At 42.7% G+C, this 26,424-nt stretch overlaps 1 protein-coding gene across 1 annotated transcript; it reads left to right on the top strand.

Moving 5' to 3' along the window:
* Positions 1-15,099: 15,099 nt before the first annotated feature.
* LOC128839333 (cryptic protein-like) lies at positions 15,100-25,307 on the top strand. The gene is made up of 6 exons (XM_054032235.1): positions 15,100-15,160; positions 16,485-16,571; positions 18,140-18,286; positions 22,626-22,740; positions 22,843-22,952; positions 25,180-25,307. The coding sequence occupies exons 1-6, from the start codon at positions 15,100-15,102 to the stop codon at positions 25,305-25,307; spliced, it is 648 nt and encodes a 215-aa protein (XP_053888210.1).
* Positions 25,308-26,424: the final 1,117 nt, after the last annotated feature.

Below are 26,424 nucleotides of genomic sequence, written 5' to 3'. Positions count from 1 at the left end.
TTGCCTAGGGCGCTACAATTTGGGGGGCGGCGACCGCGGCGGTATTTTGGCGGCGTGACTTTCACTGCCTCTGTGGGGGGCCGCATTTCGGGGCGGGACCTTCTGCCACCTAGGGTGGCAGAAGAGCTGGTGGCGCTCCTGAGTAGGATGCCCATGGAACAATGGGATTGGGAAACCTGCATCATGTGACGCTGTGCCTGCCCCATGAGGAACTGCAAACCCTTCCCAAAGCAGCCTGCGGCCAGTTGCACCGTGGGATAGCTACCACAATGCACTGCTGCCTTTGCCGTTGCAAGAACTGCTAATGTGGATGCGCTCCAGCATCACTAGGAGCACAATGTGGACATGCAACAGCGGCTTAATTCTAGCATTTTAATGAAAGTGGTATAACTTGTGGCACAGAAACTTGCCAGTGTAGACAAGGGTATGTCCAGCTACTGCAGAGTGCCCTCAGACTTTCACAAGTGGAGTATGTCTTCACAGTGACATCCATTGGTGACACATACCATGCCCTGTGTGATTCCTTTGTGTCCTGCTAATTGTGTTTGTTTGGGGTTTTTCTTCTAATAGTGGCAGCACTACCTAAAGCAAAGAAAGAAAGACAGACTGAGCTCCATCCCAGTTCAAAGATAAGCAGGTCACTCATCATCATGAGTCTTACTAGATATTCTATACAGTGTTAAAGTATTGGAGTTATTTGTATTACAGTGGCACACAGAGACCTCAACCAAGATCAGGACCCTCTTTGTGCTGGTCACTATCCATACATTTAGTAAGAGACAGTCCCTGCTTCATAGAGATTACAATCTAAATAGGCAAGACAGAAAGAGCAGGAGGGAAAAACAGAGGCAAAAGAAGTGAAATGACTTGCCCAAGGTCAGTGGCACAGCTGTGTCAGCCAGTCCAAGTACCAAGCCCCAATCCAATTTCCTGGCCATTGGATCACATTGCCTCTGTTCATACAACAACCACCACTCTCTGATAATCCAGAGAAGACCTGAAGCTTGAGATTTGAAAAATAAAACCATTCAGGGCCCAGGACCACCCAAGACTGTGGGATCTAGTGAACATATCATCAGGAGTGAATTGGGAAGGGGATTCTTGGGAAGCAAAACTATGTGGGGAGAGGGGTAAAGAACAAGAAGACTCACTAGATCCAGGCCAGATGACTAAATTTAAAGAAACAGGGTAGATAATTTTTAGAAGGGCAGTCAAAGATTTTGGAGGGACGGGTAATATCTGAAACTAACAGGGCTTGGATGTGGTTCATTTGAAGGACCAAGATTCAGAACTAGTGTTATTTTGAACTGGCCCATTCATCCCTACTTATTACACCTGTGTTCTCTGAAAGGCATCACCACTCTTGTGTTGGTCCACCTGTTGCACATACACATTAAGGGCCCCATTTTACAGAAGTTGGTCTGCAGGATAAAACCTTAAGTCTTTGGGATCAATTTTCAAACTTGGTCAACCATTTTGCATCAGAGTACTCCAATCATCCCTCAAGCATCTGTTTGAGCTCCTAAATGTATAATTGTGCACCCTAAGTTAACTACCGTATATACTCGATCATAAGCCAGTTCATTTATAAGCCGCCCCCCCCCCCAAGATGGATAAGTAAAAATGGAAAATGTTTATGACCCATTCATAAGCCGACCCTAAAATTCAGGGGTCAGCAAACTTTGGCTCCCGAGCCATCAGGATAAGCCGCTGGTGGGCCGACATGGTTTGTTTACCTCAAGCGTCCACAGGCATGGAGGTAAACCTAAGTAAACAAAGAGTCCCGGCACGCCAGCTGCTTACCCTCACGGGCCGGGACAGCAACCGATGGGGAAATTTTGGTGGGGGAGAAGCTGGAGGTCAGGGGGGTAACCCCTGAGCCCACAACCTACATGACCCCACCCCTCCCCATCCCATCCCTATCCACCTTATCTGGGGAGGGGCAGGGGAGGATGTGTCTGGCCTGGCTGGAGCTGCTCCGGCAGGCTGGGCAGCGTGGCCGCAGCCTGCTCTGGCAGGCCAGACCGAGCGGTGTGGCCGCAGCATGTTCCAGCAGGCTGGGCCAGGCAGCACGGCCACAGCCTGCTCTGGGGGCAGGGCCAAGCGGCATGGCTGCAGCCTGCCAGACCCGGAGCTGCAGCTGCTTCGGAGGCTGGGGGGAGAGCAGCGTGGCCAGAAGCGGAGAGACTCTGGCCCCACCTCTTCCCTTCTGGCTGTGCTGCCTCTCCTTGCTCCCTCTGTTGGGGGGAGGGGCTGTGTCCCACCTCTCTCTCTCTATACCCGTTCATAAGCCGACCCCCCTCTCTGGTGCTTCCTTTTTTACTAAAAAAATTCAGCTTATGAACGAGTATATATGGTACCGTTTCTTTTGGGGCATTTTATAATCTGTGCAAGACCACCGCTGAGTAGGGTGACCAGATGTCCCAATTTTATAGGGACAGGCCCGATTTTGGGGTCTTTTTCTTATTACACCCCACCTCCGTCCCAATTTTTCACACTTGCTGTCTGGTCACCCTACAGCTGAGAGTTACACAACACCCCAGTGAGCATTAAACAGCCCTTATTTTGCTCAAACCTTCTCACATCCTGCAAACAGCACTTGTTAGAACAATCCCAAAGATTCTTCTGGGCTGATGCAACAACTTCACATGGGGCCTGATCTGAAGCCCATTCAAGGCTATGGAAAGATGCCAATTGACTTCAATAGGCTCAGAATTAGGCCCATTGCACCTAAAGGGAAAGTCTCAATGCAGACAGCTGTGCTATGTGTAGCTTACAAATATTATAACTTGTTGTCTGTGTACAGCACTTTTACATGTCTAGAAGTTTGCTGTCTGCAGCTGCTGGCAGCCATTTTGAGCAGCAGATTTCTGTGCAGTCTGCCACGGAGAGGACACACACAGTGTGCTCTCACACAGAGATGTTACTTTTGTTCTCGCTTGACTTGCTGTTTCTCAATATAAAGTAAATGTCATCATACAGTTTGCTCTTTGTTTATGAGTAAACATAACCACCCTTTCCACCACTGCTTATTATTGCAATCCAGCCAGTTTACCCCCAGGACTTTCCTCACAAACCCAATCTCTCCTAACCATTTGCTGACTTACTTGTGAAAACAATGTGCATGGCCTTGGCTTAGCCTGCCTAAAGAATGCCTACACCTTCCTGAGAAGTGTACTTTAATCCCCTTCTCCCTCCTGCTTGAAAACAGGGCTTTGCTTTATCCCATCATTCTTCTGTCCACGAGAGCTGAGTGAAGTAACCTTGGTGGCAGGAGTCACTGTTAGGTGAAGTTCACTCTGGGAGCTGAGTGCATTGTTTCTCTGACCCTCCTGACCTCTCACTGCCTAGGAAATGAAAGGCACAAATCCACAGAACAGTCTAATAATGACCTGTCAACATTCACTTTGGAAAATAAAGCTGTTTTTGAATTGTAGGAGTGGGGAGCACTTTAAGGAACTGAGTTCTACCATTTTAAAACTCAGACAGCATCTCAGAAATGGCAAACAGTAATCAAATGTTTAAAGAAAAATTCTTCTGATCCTGGGATGAGACCTTAATACCAAATTCCATCACAGAACAAATTTTTATGGACAAACTATAAAGCCCTTTGAAACTAGGGGTTTATAAGGGGAATGCTGATACAGATTTATCCATGGCCAGGGAAGAACAGCACTCCTATGATTACTGAATACAATCTATAATCTGCATGGCGCTCTGAGTCAAAAGGAAAATGAGAGGCTTTGCATAATGTTGAAAATCAATCAGGGCTTTGATGTCGCTCTAATCCTACACTATCTCATAGTTCATTTCATGTCCAAATAATGTGTCATGTCATTTAAGATTATTGTAATTAGAAGGAATGTATCAGAACCCAACAGGAGAAAGAATATGCTCTTTATTTGATTTGATTTACTTAAATTAAATACTGTTTTTTCAAAACATATAAGCGGCATCTACTGTTTTAGTTGGTGTTTTTAAAGGAAGAGGTGGTAGTCTATTAAAGGAAGTAGTCTATTCATAAAGAAAAGCAAACAGAAAGCAGCTTGTATAATCTCTGTACTGTTTGCAGGTTATTAATATGCAATGTATGCATTGAAAGTCAAATCCTGGGGCAGCCTACATGCCCACAGAATTAACTTCAAAGCCAAGGCTCAGCTGTGCAGGAAGCCAATAGCAGTGGAGATTCTGTGCTGTGAGGCCAGGCACCATGCTATGCAATTACAAATGACATCTCAGTTGATAGCCTGAGCTTCCACCACCACCAGAAGGAGCTATGTGGACAGGCATGCAGTGTGGTTGACCAATGGGGCCATGCAATACTTATTTAGATTTAAAATGAAGCCGTCTAGTCAATGCTCCAGGCACCCTAATGCATCATCAATAATACAATCCCAGCAGCATTAAAGTAATCATTTCAAAAGAAACTCAGCCAGCCAGAGGCCTACTGAAACTCCTTTTCCCCGCTTCATCTTTACCGGAAACTACAGATGTATGGGAATACTAAGATTCAGTAACACAAAAGCCCAATATACAGTGTAACAGGGAGCATTGGCTATTCTTCTCAATGGCCTGCATTGCAGCCTGTGGCCTTGGTGTGCGGACGGCTTGGCTGCTTGTAAACTAAGGATTCTCTTCCCTACCCCCTGATATTTTCCATGCCTTGCAGGACTCTTATTACACAGGGCTTTGCCCCACTCTTAGGTTTCACTCTGTGAAACTTCGCAGTTTCAGATTGCAGAGATCAGTGGTACAAGGCTTTTTCTTAATTTCAGTTCACACAGGTTCACAACCCAAGTCTTGGGTTCAAATGAACCCAACAGGACAGGTTTTCGAGTCTACCCAAGCTGTGCTCATACTAAGACCAGAAACAGATGTGATTATAAGCTACCTGTGTGCTCCCCTGATCTCAGGGTCAGCAGGAAGCCTAGCTACTCCAACCTTATGCCCAGCTGTCACAGCCTAAACAGGCAATTCTGGCAGTCAAAGATCAACCAGTGACAGGGGTGTCCCAGCAATGGCCCGTTTGCCAAATCTCCTACATCATCCCCTGTAGACCAGTGAGTGGGGTAGAGGGAAGATATAGAAGCTAGTACAATGGCTACAGAAGAATTGCCCTATTCAGACAGAATCCTCCCAAGCGGGGTTAAATTGGGTTTATAGCTGCTTTAAGCTGCCATAAAAGTGCCTAGCACCTAATTCATATAGGTTATTTAGGTCCCAAACTCCAAGCAAACATCAGCTATGACCACTCCACCTGGCATTCCCCACCCCTCAGCTGAATCAATCTAAAACCACCTACTTTAGCAAGCTCCTCTCCTTCTCGCCTCCCAGCCCTTGAAAAGCACAAATCAGCCCAAGCACAGTCAAAAGTTAGCCCAGGCCTTGCAAAAACATTTGAAGAAATTTAGGCCTTGTCTACACTGGCAAGTTTCTGCACAGTAAAGCAGTTTTCTGCACTGTAACTCCCGAGGTGTACACACTGCCAAGCCACTTAGTGCGCAGAAACTGTGCAGCTACAGCGCTGTAAAAAACCACCCCAACGAGAGGCATAGAGCTTTCTGCGCCAGGCATACAGAGCCATGGTGCCAGTGTAGACACCCTGATCGATTACAGCGCTGAGATTGGCCTCCAGGAGGTGTCCCACAATGCTTGTTCTTGCCTCTCTGGTCATCGGTTTGAACTCTACTGCCCTGACCTCAAGTGATTAACCATCATCCCCACCCCTTAAATTCCTTGAGAATTTTAAAAGTCCCCTTCCTGTTTGCTCGGTGATGCGTGCAGTGGTCTCAGCGCATCTTTCCAGGTGGCCATGCCTGCTCCATGCACCAGGCGATCCCCGACTTGGGGCAATGCCGAGCTGCTGGACTTCATCAGCATTTGGGGAGAGGAGGCTGTACAGTCCCAGCTGCGCTCCAGCTGTAGAAATTATGATACCTACGGACAGATTTCACGATGCATGACAGAAAGGGGCCATGACCAGGACACATTGCAGCGCATGGTCAAAGTGAAGGAGCTGCGGAACACCTACCACAAGGCGCGGAAGGCAAACTGCAGCTCCGGTGCTGTGCCCACGAGCTGCCATTGAAAGATGATGCCGAATGTGGACAGAAGCACAGGGATTGCTGGGATGCAAAGCAATGCATCACGGGACTTTGGAATAGGACACAGGATGCCCTGCGACCCCTTCCATCTTCCCACAGTGCTTAGAGGCAGAAGAAGAAGAGATGCTCTGTGGGATAGCTGCCCAGAGTGCACCACTCCAAATACCACTGCAAGTGCAGCAGTTTACCTTCAGCGCTCTCTGATCGGTCCTGTAATTGTCGGCACTGTAACTCTGCCAGTGTAGACAAACTCTTAGTGAGCTTGGCAACAGTTTTGGGTAGGTAACAAAACCAAATTGCACAGTTTTAATCACTATGCTTACTCAGGTAGTTCTTTTCCAGACACTGTTTTATGGGACAACAATATTATTAATAAGACTACTTTTTAGTCATGGGTATTTAGAGTGAAAGTCACGGACAGGTCATGGGCAATAAACAAAAATTCATGGCCGTGACCTGTCCTCGGCTTATACCTGTGACTAAATCTTGGGGGGGGACAGGACTGTGGATGAGGAGGGGGCACTGTGGCGGGTGCATCCAGGGTGAGGCGCACCTGGGGCCCACGGCACCAGCTGCCTGGGGCTGCAGGGCCAAGGACCGCTGCTGGGGCCGCCTGAACAGTGGCCGATGTGGCTGGCCCGGGGCCACCCGAGCCACAGCGACTGGCTGCAAAGCCTCTCCAGCAGTGGCTGGCTGCAGAGCCGCTCCAACAGTGGCCGGTGTGGCTGTCCCTAGGGCCATCTGAGCAGCTGGCACTGGAGCCAGCTGTGTGGACGGCCCGGGATCAGCCACACTGGCCACTGCAGAAGTCACGGAGGTCGTGGAAAGATACAGAATCTGTGACTTCTACGACCTCCATGACAGACACAGAGCCCTTGGGACAGTTCTATGCAAAGCAGCTAAATAAACCCACCATGATTTATACATTTAGAAGATATATGGTAACTTATACACATTGATCCAAACTAAATCTGCAAAGAAGACTCAATGTAGGCATCTGTTTGGGGGAACTGAGTGAAAATTTTCATTGTTTATTATTTTTTGCCAAGCCAGTTCACTCAGCCCAATTATTTTCATGCTAAATGGATTAAATCAGGAAGCAGTTATCACTGGGCAGAGGCTGTTTTATGCAGCCCACAACCATCGTCCTTTACAAATAGGTTATGGACATCACAAATTATTCTTATAATTAAGCTGACCTTGATCTCCTTTTTTATAACTTCATTAAACTCAAGCTCAAGGGAATGCAAATAAAAGTCTCCAGCTCCTCAGTACAAATGAGTTAAGACATACTTGGGTCCATCTGGGCCATACCTACGCTAGAAAATTTTACAGATATCACTTTTGCCAGCACACAGCTTCCACCATTGCAATGTCAGCCAGGAGAGCATTCAGAGTCACAAGTCAGGCTCAACATGGAACCAGAAAGCTCAGAGTGTGGCCAGACCAAGAAGTGATTTACAAAAAGAGTTAGTAAAATGTTTCCTGAATCTCACACAAAGGATTTGGCTTTGCACTCAAATGTGGAGGTGAAGGTTCTTATTTTATCCAGATTGTTTCTCCCGCAGCTACTTGGAACTGTTGAGTTTGCTACCACTAGACTAAAGGTTACTCTATTTGGTCAGATTCACATTTACAGAGGGGAGCAGTCACCCCACATCAGTCTCATTGAGGGGACTGGAGTTGCTTCTGTGCTACATTGGTTAGTCCTAGAGCTAACTGGAAAATTGATTTATTTATTTTTTAACGTGGAAAATTTCAACTTCTCACCAAAGCCCCAACGCCCAACTTCAGTTTTTGGCCAGAAAATTGAACAGTTTTGAGGAAAGGAGACACTTGGGGTGGGATAGGGGGGAGAGTTAATTGAAAAGCCAATCTTCCATTGGAAAAAGTTTTGCTGGAAAATTTTCAACCAGAGCTAGTTAGAGCAGCTGACTCAAAATCACCTGATTGGCCCATAAACTTAGTCACAGACAGAGTGTACACCTGTTAGTAGAGGAGATGCATTACTGAATAATCAGCCCATTTTCCAATTTCAAGGTATGGGAAGAAATAAATGGTTGTCGCACAATGTTCACAGGCTAGCTGACCATCCGCTACATCTTTTAAATATTTATTTGCATTAATGGCCAAGATTTTCAGAAGTGACTAGTCATTCTGGATGCCTCCATTTTTGGGTGGCCAACTTGAAATAGCTTTAGAAGGGTGCTGATAGTCAGAGGATGCTGAGGTGCTAAGTACTTTCTGTAAGTAAAGGACCTTTTAAGGAATCTCAAGTTGAGCACCCGACAAATGAATCACCCAGAATCACTATGAAAATCTTGATCAGTCTCTTTTTAAAAGGTAAATTTAGTGCTTATGAAGGTGTGGACTTGAGAGGCCTGAAAAATAAAGTTCTTTCTCCACAGAAAAGTTAAAGCATGGACAGCAGCCCTCCAAGTTTCCATACCACACTGTCGATATTCTTAAACCCTGAGTGACCAACCCATCGGCACAAAAGGGTACCTTCATTTCCACATCCATTTAGTCTTTAGCCTCTATTCTGAGGCTGGCAATAAGAATACCCTGGGCCATCTTGGCTTCTGGCTTGGTGATGGGGACACCTGCCCACTAAGGAATGATACAAAAAAACCCAACCCAAAGATGATACAACACTTCAGTCACTGTCCCGTGACCTAAAACCAGAAGGTCCCCACAGCTCTTTGCCAGTCATATGAGCCAGGATGCCTGCCAAAGCCCTATGCACCAGCTCCAATGACAATAACGTAAAACTTCTATGAAACCATGTCAGTCTCGGGTCACTGTCTTTTCAAAGATTCCACATTGTTTGATTTGATTTGAAGACTTATGTCAGACTAGCCAATAGCAAATTACTTCTTAGTCCAGCCCAATCCAGTGCAGTACTTACACAGCAAGCTGTAACAGGTAGAGGCAAAAAAGGAAATGTGTGTTGGAACAAGCCACCTCTAGCAACTCCTTAGTCACATGAGCAGTTCTCACTCACACAAGGGTTTCTATTGGCTTCAGTAGGACTCCTCATATGAGTTTGCAGGCTCAGATCTGTTCTTTGGAACGACTGAATATCAGGGTACGTCTATACTTACCCGCTGGTTCAGCGGCCAGCAATCAATCTTCTGGGATCGATTTATCGCATCTTGTCTAGACGCGATAAATCGATCCCGGAAGTGCTTACCATCGACGCCGGTAATCCTGCTCTGCGAGAGGAGTAGGCGGAGTCGACGGGGGAGCCTGTCTGCCGTGTGTGGACCCACGGTAAATACTTTTAAGTTTGAACTAAGATACTTCGACTTCAGCTACGTTATTCACATAGCTGAAGTTAAGTATCTTAGTTCGAACTGGGGGCTTAGTGTGAACCAGGCCTCAGACTTGCCGTTCAGATATATATCCTTCCTCTCAGCCCAAGATGAGACTAAAACTCAGCCCACTGAGTCTGGCTGTGGCCCTGTCTCAAAACCTGGTGAACGTCAGCCACAAGTACTGAATAAAGCAGACTTCCCAGAGATAACCGGGAGGGGCATGACTATTGTGACAAGAACTCTATCCATGTGGTATCAGTCCCTGGCTCCCACATGTGCTGCTGAGGCTCCCTCTGTTGCTTTGCTGCAACTGCCTCTGATACATCCAGATTGTTTTCCTGAGTGAGAGTTGAGCATTCATCCTGGCATCTCTTTGGAGAAAGTGGCACTTGCTTCAGTGACTTGTGGTACACTTCTCTAATGCAAAATACACCCAGTTAGGATGGAGGGGCCTACACTGTAATATTTTACATTGTTTGAACATGACTATGAAGAATCAAGTTAGCTGACATGATGTTGTGCATGATTTTTCAACCAAAACAGACCGTTAGGGTTTAATCACAATTAGCTGACATGATATGGAACATGACTTGTCCTGTTCTGTATACAAAGTTGTGGTCAGCATCATGTCAACTAACTCAATTTTTAACAACTGTGATCTGTGGGTAAAGTTTTATAGTGAAAGACTACAAAAAAAAAAAAGACTCAGTGACATAGGCGATAGATATAAGAGTTAACGACTTTATATAATTCCTTCAATTCTTCTTTTCCTTCCTCCTTTTCCTTCCTCCCAAAAGTTTTGCAGTTCACCTTTAGAAACTAATTTTAATTAAAGAGGAAACTACAACTTTTAATTAATTAATGTAGTACTCCCCGTGATGGTGCAGTAATAAGGAAAGTAATATAATATAATATAATGTTCTGACATAATCTGCCTCTTTAGGACACTCTAATCCTTTTTAATTGCTTTGTAAAGTGACTATGACTCATTGACTCACTTACTTTAAAAGGCAATTAGTAAAGTAGAACCCAACAGTGAATAACTGGAAGGTTCCTAATGCTACAGGCTAAATTATGCCACTCCCATTGTGAGTTTATTAGACTGGGGAGGGAGTACACACTGTCACAAGGACCAGGTACAATTTCTCTCCCCATATTGTGGAGTGGGCTAGTGATGGGTACAGCGTTGACTAGCCCCAGAGAGAGAGAGAGAGAGAGGGAGAGAGAGAGGTGCAGCTTAGCACATCCACCTCACCATCTGAGGACACCCACTACCTCTAGTCCAAGTAAACCCCTGCCAGTGTACTGCTGCTCTTTCCCCAGGTCTTCTTCCAGGCCTTCTCACATGGCTTCAGCTGAGCCTTTTCTGTGCTTATTCCCTGATTCTCTCTCAACAAGGGATTGCCCAAGCCCTGGTCCCTATAGAATTTTACCCCCTTTTCCCTCTCCACCGGGTAGCACTGCTTCCCTCTTCCCAGCAGGCTTTGGTCCCAATTTATAGCGAGTTACCTGATCGCTGTACTACAAGTCCAATAACCTGGGAGGAAAACTCAGATGGGTGCTGAGCCTGATTTTCCTTTAAAGATCAAGCCCTCCATGTAACAAAACATTTCTGGGTGGCCACAAGCTTCCCCCCTTCTCTACACACTGGAATGGTTGTACTGTATGTTGGGCTTGCTACTACTTTTAAAGGCATAGTGCCCTCCCTACTTCACACTGTGCTCCATCAGCCCACAGGAGGCATTATACCTGTAAAAGATATGCCTCCAAGTCACCATTGCTAAGATGATGTGCCCTTCTCTCCTCCCCTCTGTTTCTGCAGAGGCATAATTGAGCCCTATCCCAGTGGTCTTTGGGCAATGTTTCCTGCTCAATTTCCTGAATTTCATTAGCAGGAAGTTCACTCATTTTTTTTTTTTTTTTTGGCTGGTCCGTACATGACCTCTCTGTAGCACAGTCAGCTTTTGAAAAACAAGACATTTATACCTTCCATTGAAACTTGACTAGGATATTTATTATTCTGATCAATTATTAGTAAATATTCAATTAATTTTTGCTTGCATCGGCTCTCCCACAGAAAGTGAATGGGGTTTACCAGCTTTTCGAAAAGGTAACTTTAAGAGGCCTAAACAGCTTATGAGCATCTCTTTCCTTCAGAACCTAATTCTGTATAAGAAGCAATTTAAATGAGCTAGATTTTTATAAGGGGGGGGGTTGAACACAGAGGCTTGCTATGTGAAAGGGATCACCAGTACAAAAGTTTTTTGAACCACTGATTTATACAACTTATTTGCCAGCTACTGTTAATTTATAGATTTCTCTAATGATGCACATCACTTCACATACATTAATGACACTTCACAATACCACTGTGAGGCAAGCAAGCATTTTTATCCCAGTTTTACAGATGGGAAACTGAGGTACAGAAAAGTGAAGTAACTTGTCCAATGTCAAAGTGGAAATCTGTATCAGAGCCAAGGACAGAACCCAAATTTCCTAAAATTCAGTCATAAGATCATCCTTCAATAGTTTGATCTTTTTGTGTTCTGTAAGCAGGGGCATGTCTTATGATTCTCTAATCACCAGTTGACATATTCAGAACATGTTCCACTTAAACTTCCTTTATACACTATGCTTTCATGCAAATAACTGGGTACAGCATGCAAAGTTTATGATTATAATGCAGCTATTAGAGTTTACATTTACATTGCTATTAGGCTGCTATTCCATAGCAATACACTGAATTGATAGTGTCCTTGGTAATAAATCCACACTAAAAAGGAGGGGGAAGATTAAATACTTTCTTAAGCAGTAAAATTCATTTAAAAAGCAAGTGCATTAAGGGAATCTATTAATTCGTACTGATGGAGCTGAAATAATAATGAATGAGTTAACTATTGTGATGTAATTCTCTTGAGATTTAATCTATGCCTCTGAGAAACCACACTGGTTTCATACAACCAAGGAAATGGCAACATGATAATAGACCCCAACAATAGCAAAGTCAAGGGTTCCTGGTGCTAATTGTCTTGCTAGTCCCAGGCACACCTTAGAGCTATTAGCTTTTAACGAGCTGCTAAATTGTACTGAACCCCTCCAGAAATGTCAGCTTTCACCATGTTGCTGCATTTAAAATCAAATGTAACATAATTCAGAAGAGAAAACAAGGAGATGCATTTTTCATTCTAACATCATCAGCAGCATCTCCAACAAATCCATCAGTGAAGTTTTTCAATTTTATTTTTATTAAGCTTTATAATAAATGTAGATATCTGAAAACAATGTCTGATCAATTGGTCAAAAATGAATAACCTTCAGACACTGATCTAAGCAAACTTAAGCTACAAACAAAAGAAGAGAAAATACAAAAAAAAAAGTTTCATCTATGTAATAAATATCTGGAACAGTCAATGTTTATTCATTAGCTAACCACAACCACTTCACATTAACCATTCCATTAGCAATATGTTGTTGAGGGCTTGTGATGGTCACTGCATAATTATTTTGCATCTTCAAGAGTAGGAGATTCAGGGCTTGTCTACATGGGGAAATAGCCCAGAATAAGCTATTGCAGAATTCCGCCACTAGCTTCCCATGTGGATGCATCCAAAATGCCTTTTGTGTGGTTTAGTTTAATCTACTTCTAAAATGCATTAAGTTAAACCACAAAAAAAGGGGACTCAGAAGCCGGGTTACACTAGAAAATTAGGTCGGTTTAACTATGTCAGTCAGGGGTGTGGAAAATCCATACCCCTGAGCTGAATAGTTAAACCAACCTAAAGTCCAGTGCTAGGTCAACTGAAGAATTCTTTGTTCAACCTAGCTACACCTTTCAGGAAGGTGGATTTACCTACGCCAAAGGGAGAATCCGTCCTATCAGCGTGGTAGTGTCTACACTGAAGCGCTACAGCAGTGCAGCTGCAATGGGGAAGCTGTGCCACTGTAGCTTTTTAAGTGTAGACAAGCCTCAGACCTTCTCTAACATTAGAAAGTTGTACCATCAAGGAGTTATTTCAGTATAAATGTGTTTTATACTGGTACAGTTTATTTCAGTACAGGAAGGGAAACAAGCTATTCTAATATAAAATAGCTTAATACTGATCTAATTGTGCCTAGATTAGGGCTTGTACTGGTATAATTACTTCAGTAAAAATCACCCCCTCATTGACATAGTTATCCTGCTTTTCAGAATTTTCCTCTTCCAGAGGAAGAAAAGTAAAACCAAAGACAGCTTGTGGTAATTACCATTCCTCTAACACTTTAACAAGAGATAGGACTGTTAGGCCTAGCGTCTCGGATGAATTCACACTCAAATAATTGCATTCTGCCTATCTAACATTCTCCCTGGACATTCAGATACATTCTTCACTTTCTTTACTCCTTTGCTATTCTTCACTTTCTGTTCTGAGCTATGGTGCATGTTTGCTATGTACTTCCACCCCAGAAGTGGCTAAGATCCCAGTGCTGCAAAAACTGAGTTCTGGTCTACACTTAAAACTTAGGCCAACATAGCTTTGGTGCTCAGAGGTGTGAAAAATCTACACTCCTGAGCACCATAATTATGCTGACCTAACCCTTGGTGGAGATGCAGCTAATTCAATGGAAGAATGCTTCTGTCAACTAAGCTACCATTGCTTGGGGAGACAGAGTTTCTACAAAGAGGGAAAAAAACTTTCCTATGCATACACCATGAGATTGCAGCGGCATAGCTATGGTGCAGTAGCTATGCCCTGACACTGTAGTGCCCGTAACGTAGACATGGCCTCATGAACATGCTTAACTTTATACGCAATGTTGAATCCCTCTGTATGAAAAGTTAAGCATGTGCTTAAGTCTTTGCAGGAGCCTGTTCACCTTATCTGTGATGATTAATCCCATTGAAATGAATGGAACCACTCACATAAGTGGCCCATAGTTTGAGATCTATAAATATCAGGTACTAATTATTGTTTACCATCATTATCCTGAGTCAAAGTTCATGGAAACAAATATTACTTCAATTTGCAAGTCTTTGACTCTCCTTAGGCTGTAAACTTCTTTTTTTTAAATGCAGAAAGCTAATGAAGATCATTGTTTATAGGCCACTTGTATATGTGTGAGAGAGCAGAATCATGGTGAAAGAGAGGATCAATTTTGGGAGTCAATTAGGGAGGGAATCATTACAAGAAAAATGAATTGCTTTGTGAGATTAGTGAGTACTGTAAATTTCTCCTTCCTTATTATACCTTAACATAGGTTCTCTTTCACCAGTGAACTCTGAAGGCAAAAACAAACTGGACAAGCTATCACACCAGCTCCTGTTTTTAACAGAAATTCAATAGCCCCGTTATATTAACTAACTTACTTGAAATGGAAACTTCAGAATGTTTGGTTTATTTCTGAGGCACAGTTGCAGAGTTTCTACTTCTTGCAATTTTACTGCACACCTCATGGTGTTTGTGATTTTTGTTAAAGCCTACGCTCCTGGATAACATGAGAATTTTAGCCTTCATTTAATACAAATTAAGTTTCTAACCTTTGTTATTGCAGAGAAAAGTTGGAAAATATGAACCTTGAAAGCTCAAACACCAGAAAGCAAAAAAGAGTTTATTAATATATATATATAATATTAATATTTATTACTGTTTAAAATCATATAATTTTTAAAGCAACAACAATATTGGGGTCTGAATTCATGAATGATAAATGCTTCGGTTGGCAATACCGCAGCTGAAATAACAGGAAACCACTTCAAGATAGGTATATACCCAATAAGTGCAACAGGCCTCTACTAATATAGAGCATGGAGGGTCTTCTGCAAACATGCTTGCACTCATTTAGTCAAACGGGTGCAAATCCCTGTGTGGAATTATTTCAGTTTCATTTAAACCTATTCCTTAAACTAAACCAAAATAAAGCATGGTTTAAACAGAAACAAGTGTGTCTACATGGCCTTTTGCACAAGTGTAACTAAATCTGTTTAAAATCACATCTTAAGTTAAACCCATGACATTCTACATGTAGACAAGCACTTATTTAGGGATATGCACATTTTATAATCTAATAAATAATACATTATTATTGTGTCACTAAGATCTGTCCCTTATCTGTCAAGGTCCTTATCGGACTGCACAGTTAAATAATAAATTGCCAACCATTAAAATATTGTATATAATATTTAAAAGGCCCCAAACAAGGTAGCATATTACACAAAAACTAACATACAAAAACTCCAAATATGGTCCCTTTGCTGGTTTCGGACTCATTTTAATTTTTTCTGGGCTCTATATCTTGATCAAAAGACTCCAAATTTGCACCCTATCATCCTGCATCCTGATGATGCACAGAAATTTTCAAGACAATCTGAGTGTGCATGTGGATATTAGAGCACTTTGAAAATTAGCTTTCAACTGAAAGCTCAGTTCAACCTTAACTATGGTGCCCCAAGGCCAACCCATAATGGGGCCTGTATAACATCACCCCTCTGGCCTCTTGGCAAATTGCTGAGTTAATGAGAAGAGGTCAAGTGAGGAGGTGGGAGGAGAGAGTAGGAAGGTGCTAATTGTAAGTGACCTCCTGCAGGGAGCCAGAGAATACATACAGTGTCAACTCAGTGTTAAAGCTCAGGGGGATAAGCATTACCCTGTGAGCTGAGGTGTGCAGGGAGTAGCTTTAGTCTGCCTTCTATCAGAAAGAGTTCTTCATTGTGTGGACTGTGGTGTGAAAAATACATCAGAGGGATTTCAGGTGTAAGGAAAGGAAAGAAATACAGACTGACCTGAGGAAAAATGCTGCTTATTAGGTAAGCTAATGCTACTTTATATACATAGTCAGTCTGGAAAATGCCAGTGTTCATTCATTCTAGTGAAGTGTATTGACATTTTATAAAATCTTATATTTAAGATCCTTAACTTCAATTTTATCTTTCTCTATAGCTATCATTTTCTTTTGTACTCATCAATGTAGTAGTAAGTAGGTGTTGATTTCCCTTCCTCAAACCCTATATTGCTCCAGGATTGTTGAGCATAATAAATGCTAGGTTTATTGCTCCTTTGATGGTATAATTTAACTTCTTTTTAGTGAGATCAGCATTCCCTTATATGTATCATTTTGTGTTTTAGGTGTCTTTTAAGCTTGGCACTATCTTTACAAGTAATCCAATTTGGAAATGGTAAGAGAACTCCTTCTCTCCCCTCTTCAACCCCCGTTTTGCTTTTGCTGGTTTTCTTAACAAAAAAATGTATTTTTCTGTGCACTTTGAATACTTTTACTTGCAAATAGCTAGCATACAAAACAAATACTGCTTTTACCCTCACCCTGCAAACACCTACATATGTGAATAATCCTAAATGCTTCTATTCATGTGAGTAACATTAAGCATGTACCAGATTGTTTGCAGGATTGGGGTCTTCCATTAACACTGCACCCTGAATCAGTTGCCAGTTCCACTCTAAACACAACTGAGGACAGAATTGGTGTCTCAGGATATCAGTTTTTTGGGGCAACTTTTAACTATGTGTGTACAGTGGCTAGCACAGTAGGCCTGGATCCCTAGTTAGGAGCTGCTTGATACTATTGTAATACATACTACTAAGCTTCAGCAAGATATTTCAGAACATTTCAAAAAACCTTTTTACCTGTCCCACCTCTCACTGAGAGCAGGCAATGAGAATTAGATCAGGCCCTGAAGCAGAAAAACTAGGGTTACCATACGTCCGGTTTTTCCCGGACATGTCCAGCTTTTCGGCAATCAAACCCCCATCCAGGGGGAATTGCCAAAAAGCCGAACATGTCTGGGAAAATGCCGGCCGGGCACTTCCCCTCCCGCGGCTGCTCTGCTCCTCCCCTGACTCTTCGGCTCTGTTTAAGAGCCGAGCTGCCCGAGCGCTATGGGCTTCAGGCAGCCCCCTTGCCTCCGGACCCCAGCCACCGGCCGGGCACTTCCCCTCCCGGGCTCCGGTGGCGCAGGGTCCGGAGGCATGGGGGCGGCCCGAAGCCGGTAGCGCTGGGGCAGCTCGGCTCTTAAACAGAGCCGAAGAGTCAGGGGAGGAGCAGAGCCTCCGGCCGCGGCAGCTCTGCTCCTCCCCAACTCTGTTTAAGAGCTGAGCGCTATGGGCTTCGGGCAGCCCCCATACTTCCGGACCCTGCGCCACCGGAGCCCGGGAGGGGAAGTGCCCGGCCAGGGGCGCAGGGTCCGGAGGCATAGGGGCTGCCCGAAGCCCAAGCTCTACCGGCTTCACGGTTTGCCAGGCAGCCTCCAGACCCTGCGCCCCCGGCTGGGCGCTTCCCCTCCCGGGCTCCAGCTGTGCTGGGGAAGCGCCGGCCGGGGGCGCAGGGTCTGGGGGCTGCCTGGCAAACCGTGAAGCCGGTAGTGCTCGGGCAGCCCTTTTCGCGTGGCTGGGAGTGAGAAGGAGGAGGGGGCGGAGTTAGGGCGGGGAAGGGGCGGAGTTGGGGCAGGGCTGGGGAAATGGGCGGGGCCAGGGGCCATGCAGGGTCCTCTTTTTTTTTTTATTTGTTAGATATGGTAACCCTGGAAAAACAAACAGACAAAGGTACATAAAATACTGACCAGCTTCCATACCATGATGGGATAATATCTTCACCACCACTTCAAACTTGCATGGGAACTTTATTTGAACACCATCTATTGCAGCTATCAAAGTTAAATCTACAGTTTAGCCATCACTGAGAGTTTGACCTAAATTTTTGTTGTTGTTTTTTTAATATATATATTTAAAGGCTGTGAGGGGGAGAACCGTGATGATAACCCAGACCAGAAAAATCCAAACACTTCCTTAACCACCTTTAATGATATAAATAATCTCAATTCTGAGAGGAGAAGGAGGAACCCCTCTGAAGTCTTACCTTTCATTGGGCTTACAGATGGTAAGTTAATCATTGTATTGAGAGGCAACAGGTTTTTCATGTCCAATGCAAATTAGCTTCTCAAGGAGAAACCCATTCACGCAGGCACCATTGCATAATAACCTGACTTTGTTATATTAAAAAAATCAAGGGCTACACTTCTGTGCCCACCTGTTGGATGCACACAACTCTGTATTTGCATACACAGTGATATTTGTATGAATAACCTGTGTCATTGTATATAGAAATATATACTTAATAGAAATTGAATCTAAATTCTGCAGGAAGATATGGATTCTACAGTAAATTCCATGGATTATGTTGTGCATTCATCCCATATGCACTCAAGATACACCTTTTGAAATGCATGTTTTTGCACACATAAGGAGTGTATATACATATTTTTGCAGATGGACCTTGCTGCATGTGGCCACATTTAAAAATTGGCTCTAAAATCTTAAGCAGTTCCACAGAATAAATGAATAGCAGACAAGTGCCCAGAAAGTGGGAAACACTCCAAATTCTGGTTTATTATTTGATTAAATGCTGTCTTGAAAACTGAAAATTGTACAACAGATTAGAGTTCTTTAAAAAGTAGAGCTACCCACAGGTGAAAATTAAATATAAACCATGTGGCCAACTCTATGCCTTAGAAATGAGAAGGCAAATAAAAGTAACCTTTTTTTTTTTTTTTTTTTTTTTTTTTTTTTTTAAATCTTCTGATTTGTATGCCACTCATGATGGTTTTTGGTGTGACACTTCTGATTTTTAAATACTCAGACTTGGCAATACTGTATAAATCTGACCTCAATCTGTAACTTGTCAAAGTGTTGTATGGCATTTAGCCACCCAAAATCCCATCAAAATATCCTGTGACACTTGGAAAATGTAGCCCTATGGATAATCAGGAAATGCTGCTAGTCCATTTCAGCACTAATGCTGTAACTGATGGAAAGGGTTAAAGGTGATATGTCATACACCTCATTCTGTCATACACCTCATTTTGCTGGTTGCAAACAGACGAAGGGGAAGTTGAGAAAGTTGGCTCAAATCATCTCTTTTGATGGGAGCATGCCATTAGGGTTTTGTTGCCACTTAAATACTGATTGGTACATGATCAAAAAAAATATTCTTTTCTATGCTCACAGTTATATTATTTGCATTCTAGAGGTGGGGGGAAGGGGAGAAGAGTCAAGCTTCACTGTATACATGATCCAAATTGAACTATTTTTTTACAATAACTAAAGAAACCTTAATTGAAGAACTGCAGGCTCCAGTGATGTCCAGACCTTTGTCCTCAATTGCATTACTTAGGCTATGTCTACACTGCACAACTTATAGTGGCACAGCCATGCCGCTAAAGCCTTGCTGCTGTAAGGCATGCAGTGCAGCAGCTCTCTGTCGCTGGAAGAGAGCTCTCCTGCCAACAAAATAAAACTACCCTGAGGATGGGTTGTAGCTTTGGCCTTGGCTACACTGGCAATTCACAGCGCTGCAACTTGCTGCGCTCAGAGGTGTGAAAACGCACCCCACCCCACCGAGCGCAGCGAGTGCAGCGCTGTAAAGCGCCAGTGTAATCAGCGCCTGCAGTGCCGCACGCTCACTCGCAGTGCTGCAAGCTATTCCCCTCGGAGAGGTGGAGCTCTTGCAGCGCTGCGAGGGAGCTCTCGCAGCGCTGGTGGCACGACTCCACTCGCACTTCACGGCGCTGCCATGGCAGCACTGTTAATCCTCAAGTGTAGCCAAGGTCTTTGTCACCAGGAGAGCATCTCCCACTGACAAATCACTGGTGCTTTTTGTCATTAAAACTTTTGCCCTTCGGGGAGGGGTGGGAGGTATTTTTTCACACCCCTGAGTGACAAAAGTTTTAACGACATAAGTGCAGTGTAGACATAGCCTCAGTAGCACAGCATATAGTCTAGTCAGGCACTGTAGCTAAATTTTTTTTAAAGGGGCTGCATAACAGTGTAACTTAGCATGCATATGCAATTATAAATTCCAAGATAAAGAATCATTTTGCATACTTCTGGGCATAAACTACGGGGCTGAGAAGGAATCTCTCTAATGTACAGTACAGCACTTCAAAACTGCTTAGATGCACTACGGAAGCAGGCAAGACTTTGTTCTCTGAAACATCAGCAATTCTCATTACCAGACAGAGGATACCACAGTAGGTGGATCAGTAATCTGATCTGCCTTGCAAAATCTCATGTTTCCAGGTTAAAAATAGAGAAGCTTGAACTGTATGATATAACTCTTAATTGATTTGTTCTGTGTTTGTACAAGGCCTAGCACAACGGGGTCCTGGTCCATGACTGGGGCTCTGAGCCATTACACTAATACAAATAATGAATAATTTAAGAATGCTGCACATGATGTAGCTTATTAGCAGGAACAAGCTACAATGTATGCACAAGAGTCAGTCATAAAAATCACATCACACAGTTAGAACTGCTCCATGAAAATAGATATGCCCCTCTGCATGGGGCCATGCTTGAAGTGTACAAATCTGAGAAGTGAGAAGAATTCAGAAATAAGTGCTTCTCTGGCATATGAGAGCCATTGCCACTCACATTAAATCTTCTTATGAATTCTGTTTTTCCCAGAAACGTTTGCTTTGGTTTGATTGTTATTAAGGCAACTAAAAAAAGACCCCCACACACTATCTAAATATGAAAATACTCTTCATTATGTGAATATCGAGGGAGCTGTGTTGAAAGCTATTGCCATGATTCAGAGAGCACGTTCTTGTAATTATTCTTATACTTCCCCGCCTCTTTAATGGAAAACATACTATAAAGAACTCTTCAGAGGTCAGGCTTGATGCATATTAGTGGGTGTTGCTTGTGCTATACCCTGTTCTGTAGATAAATGGGACTTAGTCTCCATTGTTTTAACCCAGCATATTTCAGAAGCCCTTATATAATCTCTGTACTAACACACATTTTAGATCTTAAAATCTGAGTAATATCTTCCTACCTCTGTTATTTCATTTTGGAATCCAGTCCTATCTGATCTACACTTCTGTACTTTTTTTCCATGAAAGATCTCTAGCATTCTGCTGTAATTTGGCACAGTCCATATTCTCTCTGTCAACCAAACTCTTTTATATTCTCAATAATTCACATGTAAATATCTTACCAACAGATGCAAATGTTTTGAAACACTTCCGAGGAAGTGAGGTTTTTACCCACTAAAGCTTATGCCCAAATAAATCTGTTAGTCTTTAAGGTGCCACCAGACTCCTTGTTGTTCCTCTATTTTAAGCAAGTTAAGTGTTTGTGAAAGGTACTAGATTGACACCCCTGGAGATTGAAGTCCTCTACTAGCCGCAAAACTGGGCTCTAAAAGGTACCACGTTGTGAAGAGACACCCCCAAAATTTTTCATATGATAGGCACAATGCAAGGTACCTCTGGGGGTTCCAGGCCAAAGTTTCTTCTTCAACAAGACTCCCATCCAGAACAAGAAAACAAAACAGTCACCCATCAAGACCCATCACTGGGCCCTAAGTAAAATCCTCTCATGTCCACTTTCCACCCATGGCTCCCTGCTGTACCTCTCCCAGACAGCTCCCCAACACAGGCACTCACTGCAGCTCCCTGAGCAGGTCTTGAGGCTGTTGCTGAGTGAATCCTGTGGACTGGGCAAGGCTCCAGCAGGTGGGAGGGGTTGCCGTGCCACAGGAGCTAGCCCCACAGCAATGACAAGGAGTAGCACTAGTCACCGCACTGCCCATTCAGGTTTGGCACCCACTGCCCTCTGTCATCACAGTAGTGGGATCAGACTTGAGAGTGACATTGAGACCTGGTGCAAGGAAGTCACAGCGACGCTCATGTTTGGCCCCGTGGCCCATTCGTCATAACCTGAGCAGCAGCGCTGCAACCCCCGTGTGCCAGGTCGCAATTCTATTGGCTTTGGCTCTGGTGCTCCCCCGTCATGACTGAGGGTTGTGGGGCCAAATTTTAAAGAATAATGGGGCAGCCAGTACTGTTCCTCCTCACCACTGCTGTGAGGCTGGCTCTGCCCCTGACAATGGTACACACCAGGCATACTGCTCATATGGCTGCGGGGATTCATGGCCTCTGTGAACGTGAGGATAATCAAACCTTGATTTTAGGAAGAAATTAACTTCAATCTTTGCTCTATTTGAAAAGACTAACAAGTTCAACCAACTGTAGTGGGTTCTTCCCACTGGACAGGTTTCTTCTACAAAGAACTGGAACCTAAAAGCCATCAGATGGTAACTCTTTACCAGACAGATTCCTAGTGGTGACCTAGCTGTGCATGGCAAGTCTCTCTGTTTGACAGTCTAGTTCCTTGGATAACTTCTTTTCTGCTCTCTCTACTTTTGACTCAAGCCAGAAAACTGAACAGAAGCTGCTGTCAGAATGGAGGGACCTGTTTCCTGGGGAGTTTTTGCATATGTCCAAAACACTTTACTGGCAGACACTGTGAACGTGATAAACGGATCAGGTAAGCAACAAACAGGGATTATCTCCCAGTGAAGGAGAAAGAGGAAACTCAATTTTCAGTCACAGCACTCCTGTTTATGGAATCTTTTTTCTCCTCCTGCAGTAGCTGCGGTGCCATTGGTCATGGAGAGTGGACCCAGGAAGGATGTTTGTTCTGCCAATGTGTTTATGGGATTCTGCACTGTTTCCCTCAAAACCAGGAAGATGGTTGCGGTAAGAAGCATCATTATTCCTTTCTAAAGCATAATTCATGTGCAGTTATCATGTGACACATAATTCATGTTTCACATCTCTAGTGCATATTTTTACTATTCACAGCTCACCTCTGTCATATTCAGTAATCAGCTATGAAGGGAGTAAACACTTGGGCAGTGTCAGGATTATTCAGAATCGTTCAAGAAGCAGCCCCAGGTTTCTCTCAAGACAGGAGGGCTGACTCAATGAAAGGAAGTCTCTTGAGTTCTAACAAATACCAATACTGGGAATGAAATAAGGATTCCAGATGTACAGTATAAGGGGAAACTTAACACTTTGCCTTGACCAAATTTAAACTTGGGGTCCAGCTGAGGTGGCATTCATGGTCAATAGGGATGAGTGTTGGACTATATTAGAATGAGTTTGCTCTCAATCCAGAGGCCAAAGATTACACTGGCATCTCTACATTAGCCTTCTTGACAGAAAATTTCCCACCAATGCCAACAACACTGCACCCCCACCAGTCGTGGGAGTGCTAGGCCACATTTACATTATGGGTGCTACAGAGGCACAGCTACAACTGTAACACTGTAGCATTGGCGATTCTACAGTGACCGAAGGGTTTTACCCACATAGATGGAAAATCCACTTCCCTAAGCAGTGGATAAGAAGTTGACAGAAGAATTCTTCCATTGACCTAGCCATGGAGGTTAGGTCAGTTTAATTATGGGACTCAGTGTTGTGAATTTTTCACGCCCCCCTGAGCACCATAACTACGTCGACCTAGACCAGGCCCTACTGTATCCTGCCCACTGGCAGTGTAATCATTCTGTCATCTAATCCTGCGCAAATTAGATCTAGTTGACACTGTTATTAACACATTGACAGTTGCTGGGGTCTTGTTTACGTTGGAGTTCTCACTGTTGCTATCATCAGTGGAAACCCACCAGTGGTAGCAATGATGGGAAATTTTACAAAGATAAGCGTAGGGACTTGCCTTCACTAGAGGTGACCCCTCTAGCTCAGTGTGGAGGCACGCTGTCAGGATATTATGGGAAAGTCTGTACAATCTCTGACCACAATGGACTTGAACAGTGGATAAATAAGAGATTTTGTATGTCAGCACCTTTCAACAGCGCTAAGTTCATGTTAATATTTTTGGTTTTTAAAGATTTGGATAAGTATCTAGAGTGTGGTGTGAAATACTAAACCTCTCGGAGAAAGTTAATGGAGTGAGAGGTGATGTTCAAGAATTCCTCAATTCCCCTATAGTCAGAGGTTAATATTTTTTAATTTAACAGATCTCTCTGAATTGAGGGGGAGTTACAGGGTATACTTCTTTTCAGATTATATATAAATAATTATGACCTATATTTTATATGCATTATGTATACAAAGTGTGTGTGTGTGTATGTGTATGTATATATATATATATATATATATATATATATATATATATATATAATAAAAATACTATATTTGTGTAATATAGATATATCTATATATATATATCTCACACACACAGTGAAAATCTTTATGTAGTACATAATGTAACAGAAAATTGTTCCTTCCAGATTCCCTTTAATTTAAACAGAGATCTGCTAAATTATAATGTATCTGTGTTTGTGTGGAACAAAAGAGAAGATCTCTCTTCATTAAATGTTTACCATTTTAAGCCCCTAAGAAGTTAGAATCAAGGTAAACACACCGGGACAGCATTCTGATTAGCAAAATCCAATTAACCTGGAAAGACCATTAAGTGAATTAACAAATTTGATAATCTCTTTAGAAGGAATTTTTCCATTCAAGTTCCCTGGAGGCTTTTATTTACAAAGGAAAAACCTGAAAGCTTTTAGTACTCTGACATTTTTCTTTCACATTAAAACCAGTTTCTGGGTCTCTAGGGGGAACATTACCTCCATCTACTTACTCCATATGCACTTGGAAAGAAAATATGGCAGTACTTAAAAGCAACATTCTGGCAAATATCTGGGATTTACATATGAATACTTGGAGGTTTTCTCTCCTGAGTGCCATCAAATCTCATCAGTCATTTCTTAAATGTTCTCTGAGTGCTGCCATTCACAACTCTTTCAAAACTGTAAACACTCCCTTGAAAGAGACTCCATAGCTGCGTGCTCAGCTGAAGCCTGAAAGGAAGTACTTTGGAGCAATGAAGTACATGCAAATCATACCTTTTTCTGTTTAATTTAAAGGAATTTAAATTCAGGCTTTGTTCCTTCAGGTCCTACAAAGAAAAACATGCCTGCTTGGATTCATCTTGGAATGAGTTCTGAAGGACCAAAACTTCAACAGACAACAAACATCCTTATAGTTTCATTACTGTTTCCTCTGCTTTGTCAGCTCCTCTAATGAGTAACAAAGATAAGAAGCAAGAAAGGTAGTTACTTTAACAATGAGAAAGTAACATGAATATGAAGTCTTTTGTTTTATCTTTAATTGTATAATGGCAAACAGCAGGAACTGATTATCTGCACTTGATATTAGTGTTTCCTGGATGCCAACTGACTGCTTTATTAGGTGGGTGGTTAGGAAAAGAACAAAATTTTTATTTTATCCTACAACAAATCCATCTATTCCTGTGCATTAAAACAGGGGCTATAAGTATGTCTCTTCTCCACCTATTTTGAAGTGGCCCTATTAATTGCTTTCAAATATTGGCTTCTATGATGTTTAATATTGAAAGATCAGTTCTTCCAGTGGAAGATGATATATTTACACCTACTTAGGCTAAAACAGCCATAATTGTATGGTAAATATGATTTTGCTTAATATCTAATTTTAATAATTTATTATCTCTTTTGGCTATTTCAACTGTTGAAAAGACAGAAAACTAAAAGTCATTAATTAATGGTTTCTTGTCAATCTGGGTTGATTTGTTTTCCCACTAATTAAATTAAAACTTTGAAAGAGCCATTCTAAAGAGACTGAGTCATTTGGATTACAATAGTTACATACTTAAAGATATTGTAAAAGTTATCATTTCAACCACTATCCCTACACGCAAATAAACTTTATTTTAAAACATTTAGACCAAACACTCACTTTTTCAGAGGGTACAATTTTTCAAAAGGGCCTTTGTTGATTTGACTGAATTACTTTGGAAAATGTGTTTCCTGAAAGTGGATTATGTTCAAAAGACGTTTCCTAAACACATCACTAAAGAGTATTTAGTCAAGATTATGTATGCTCATCCACTGTGTTCATTTTATTAATTGTCCCTCCCCCACCTTAGACTGTCTAGAATCATCAGCAGATCTGAATGGCATGAGGTTCTACTTCTTTTCGTCCCCACCCCTTTCCTTCCCATGCCCTCTCACTCAATTTCACTTTTGAAAACCAATTTTTGATGTTTCACAAGTCTCAATAAGTCATGCATTGTGCGCTTCAATAAGTAGTATCCAATTCAAAATTGGATTAAATATATTATGAAATAAGAGTGTTCATACATGATATTTAGGAATAGTTA

The sequence above is a fragment of the Malaclemys terrapin genome, chromosome 6 (assembly GCF_027887155.1).
Source record: "Malaclemys terrapin pileata isolate rMalTer1 chromosome 6, rMalTer1.hap1, whole genome shotgun sequence".
Classification (NCBI taxonomy): domain Eukaryota; kingdom Metazoa; phylum Chordata; order Testudines; family Emydidae; genus Malaclemys; species Malaclemys terrapin.
This window is presented reverse-complemented; position numbering and strand designations above follow the sequence as displayed.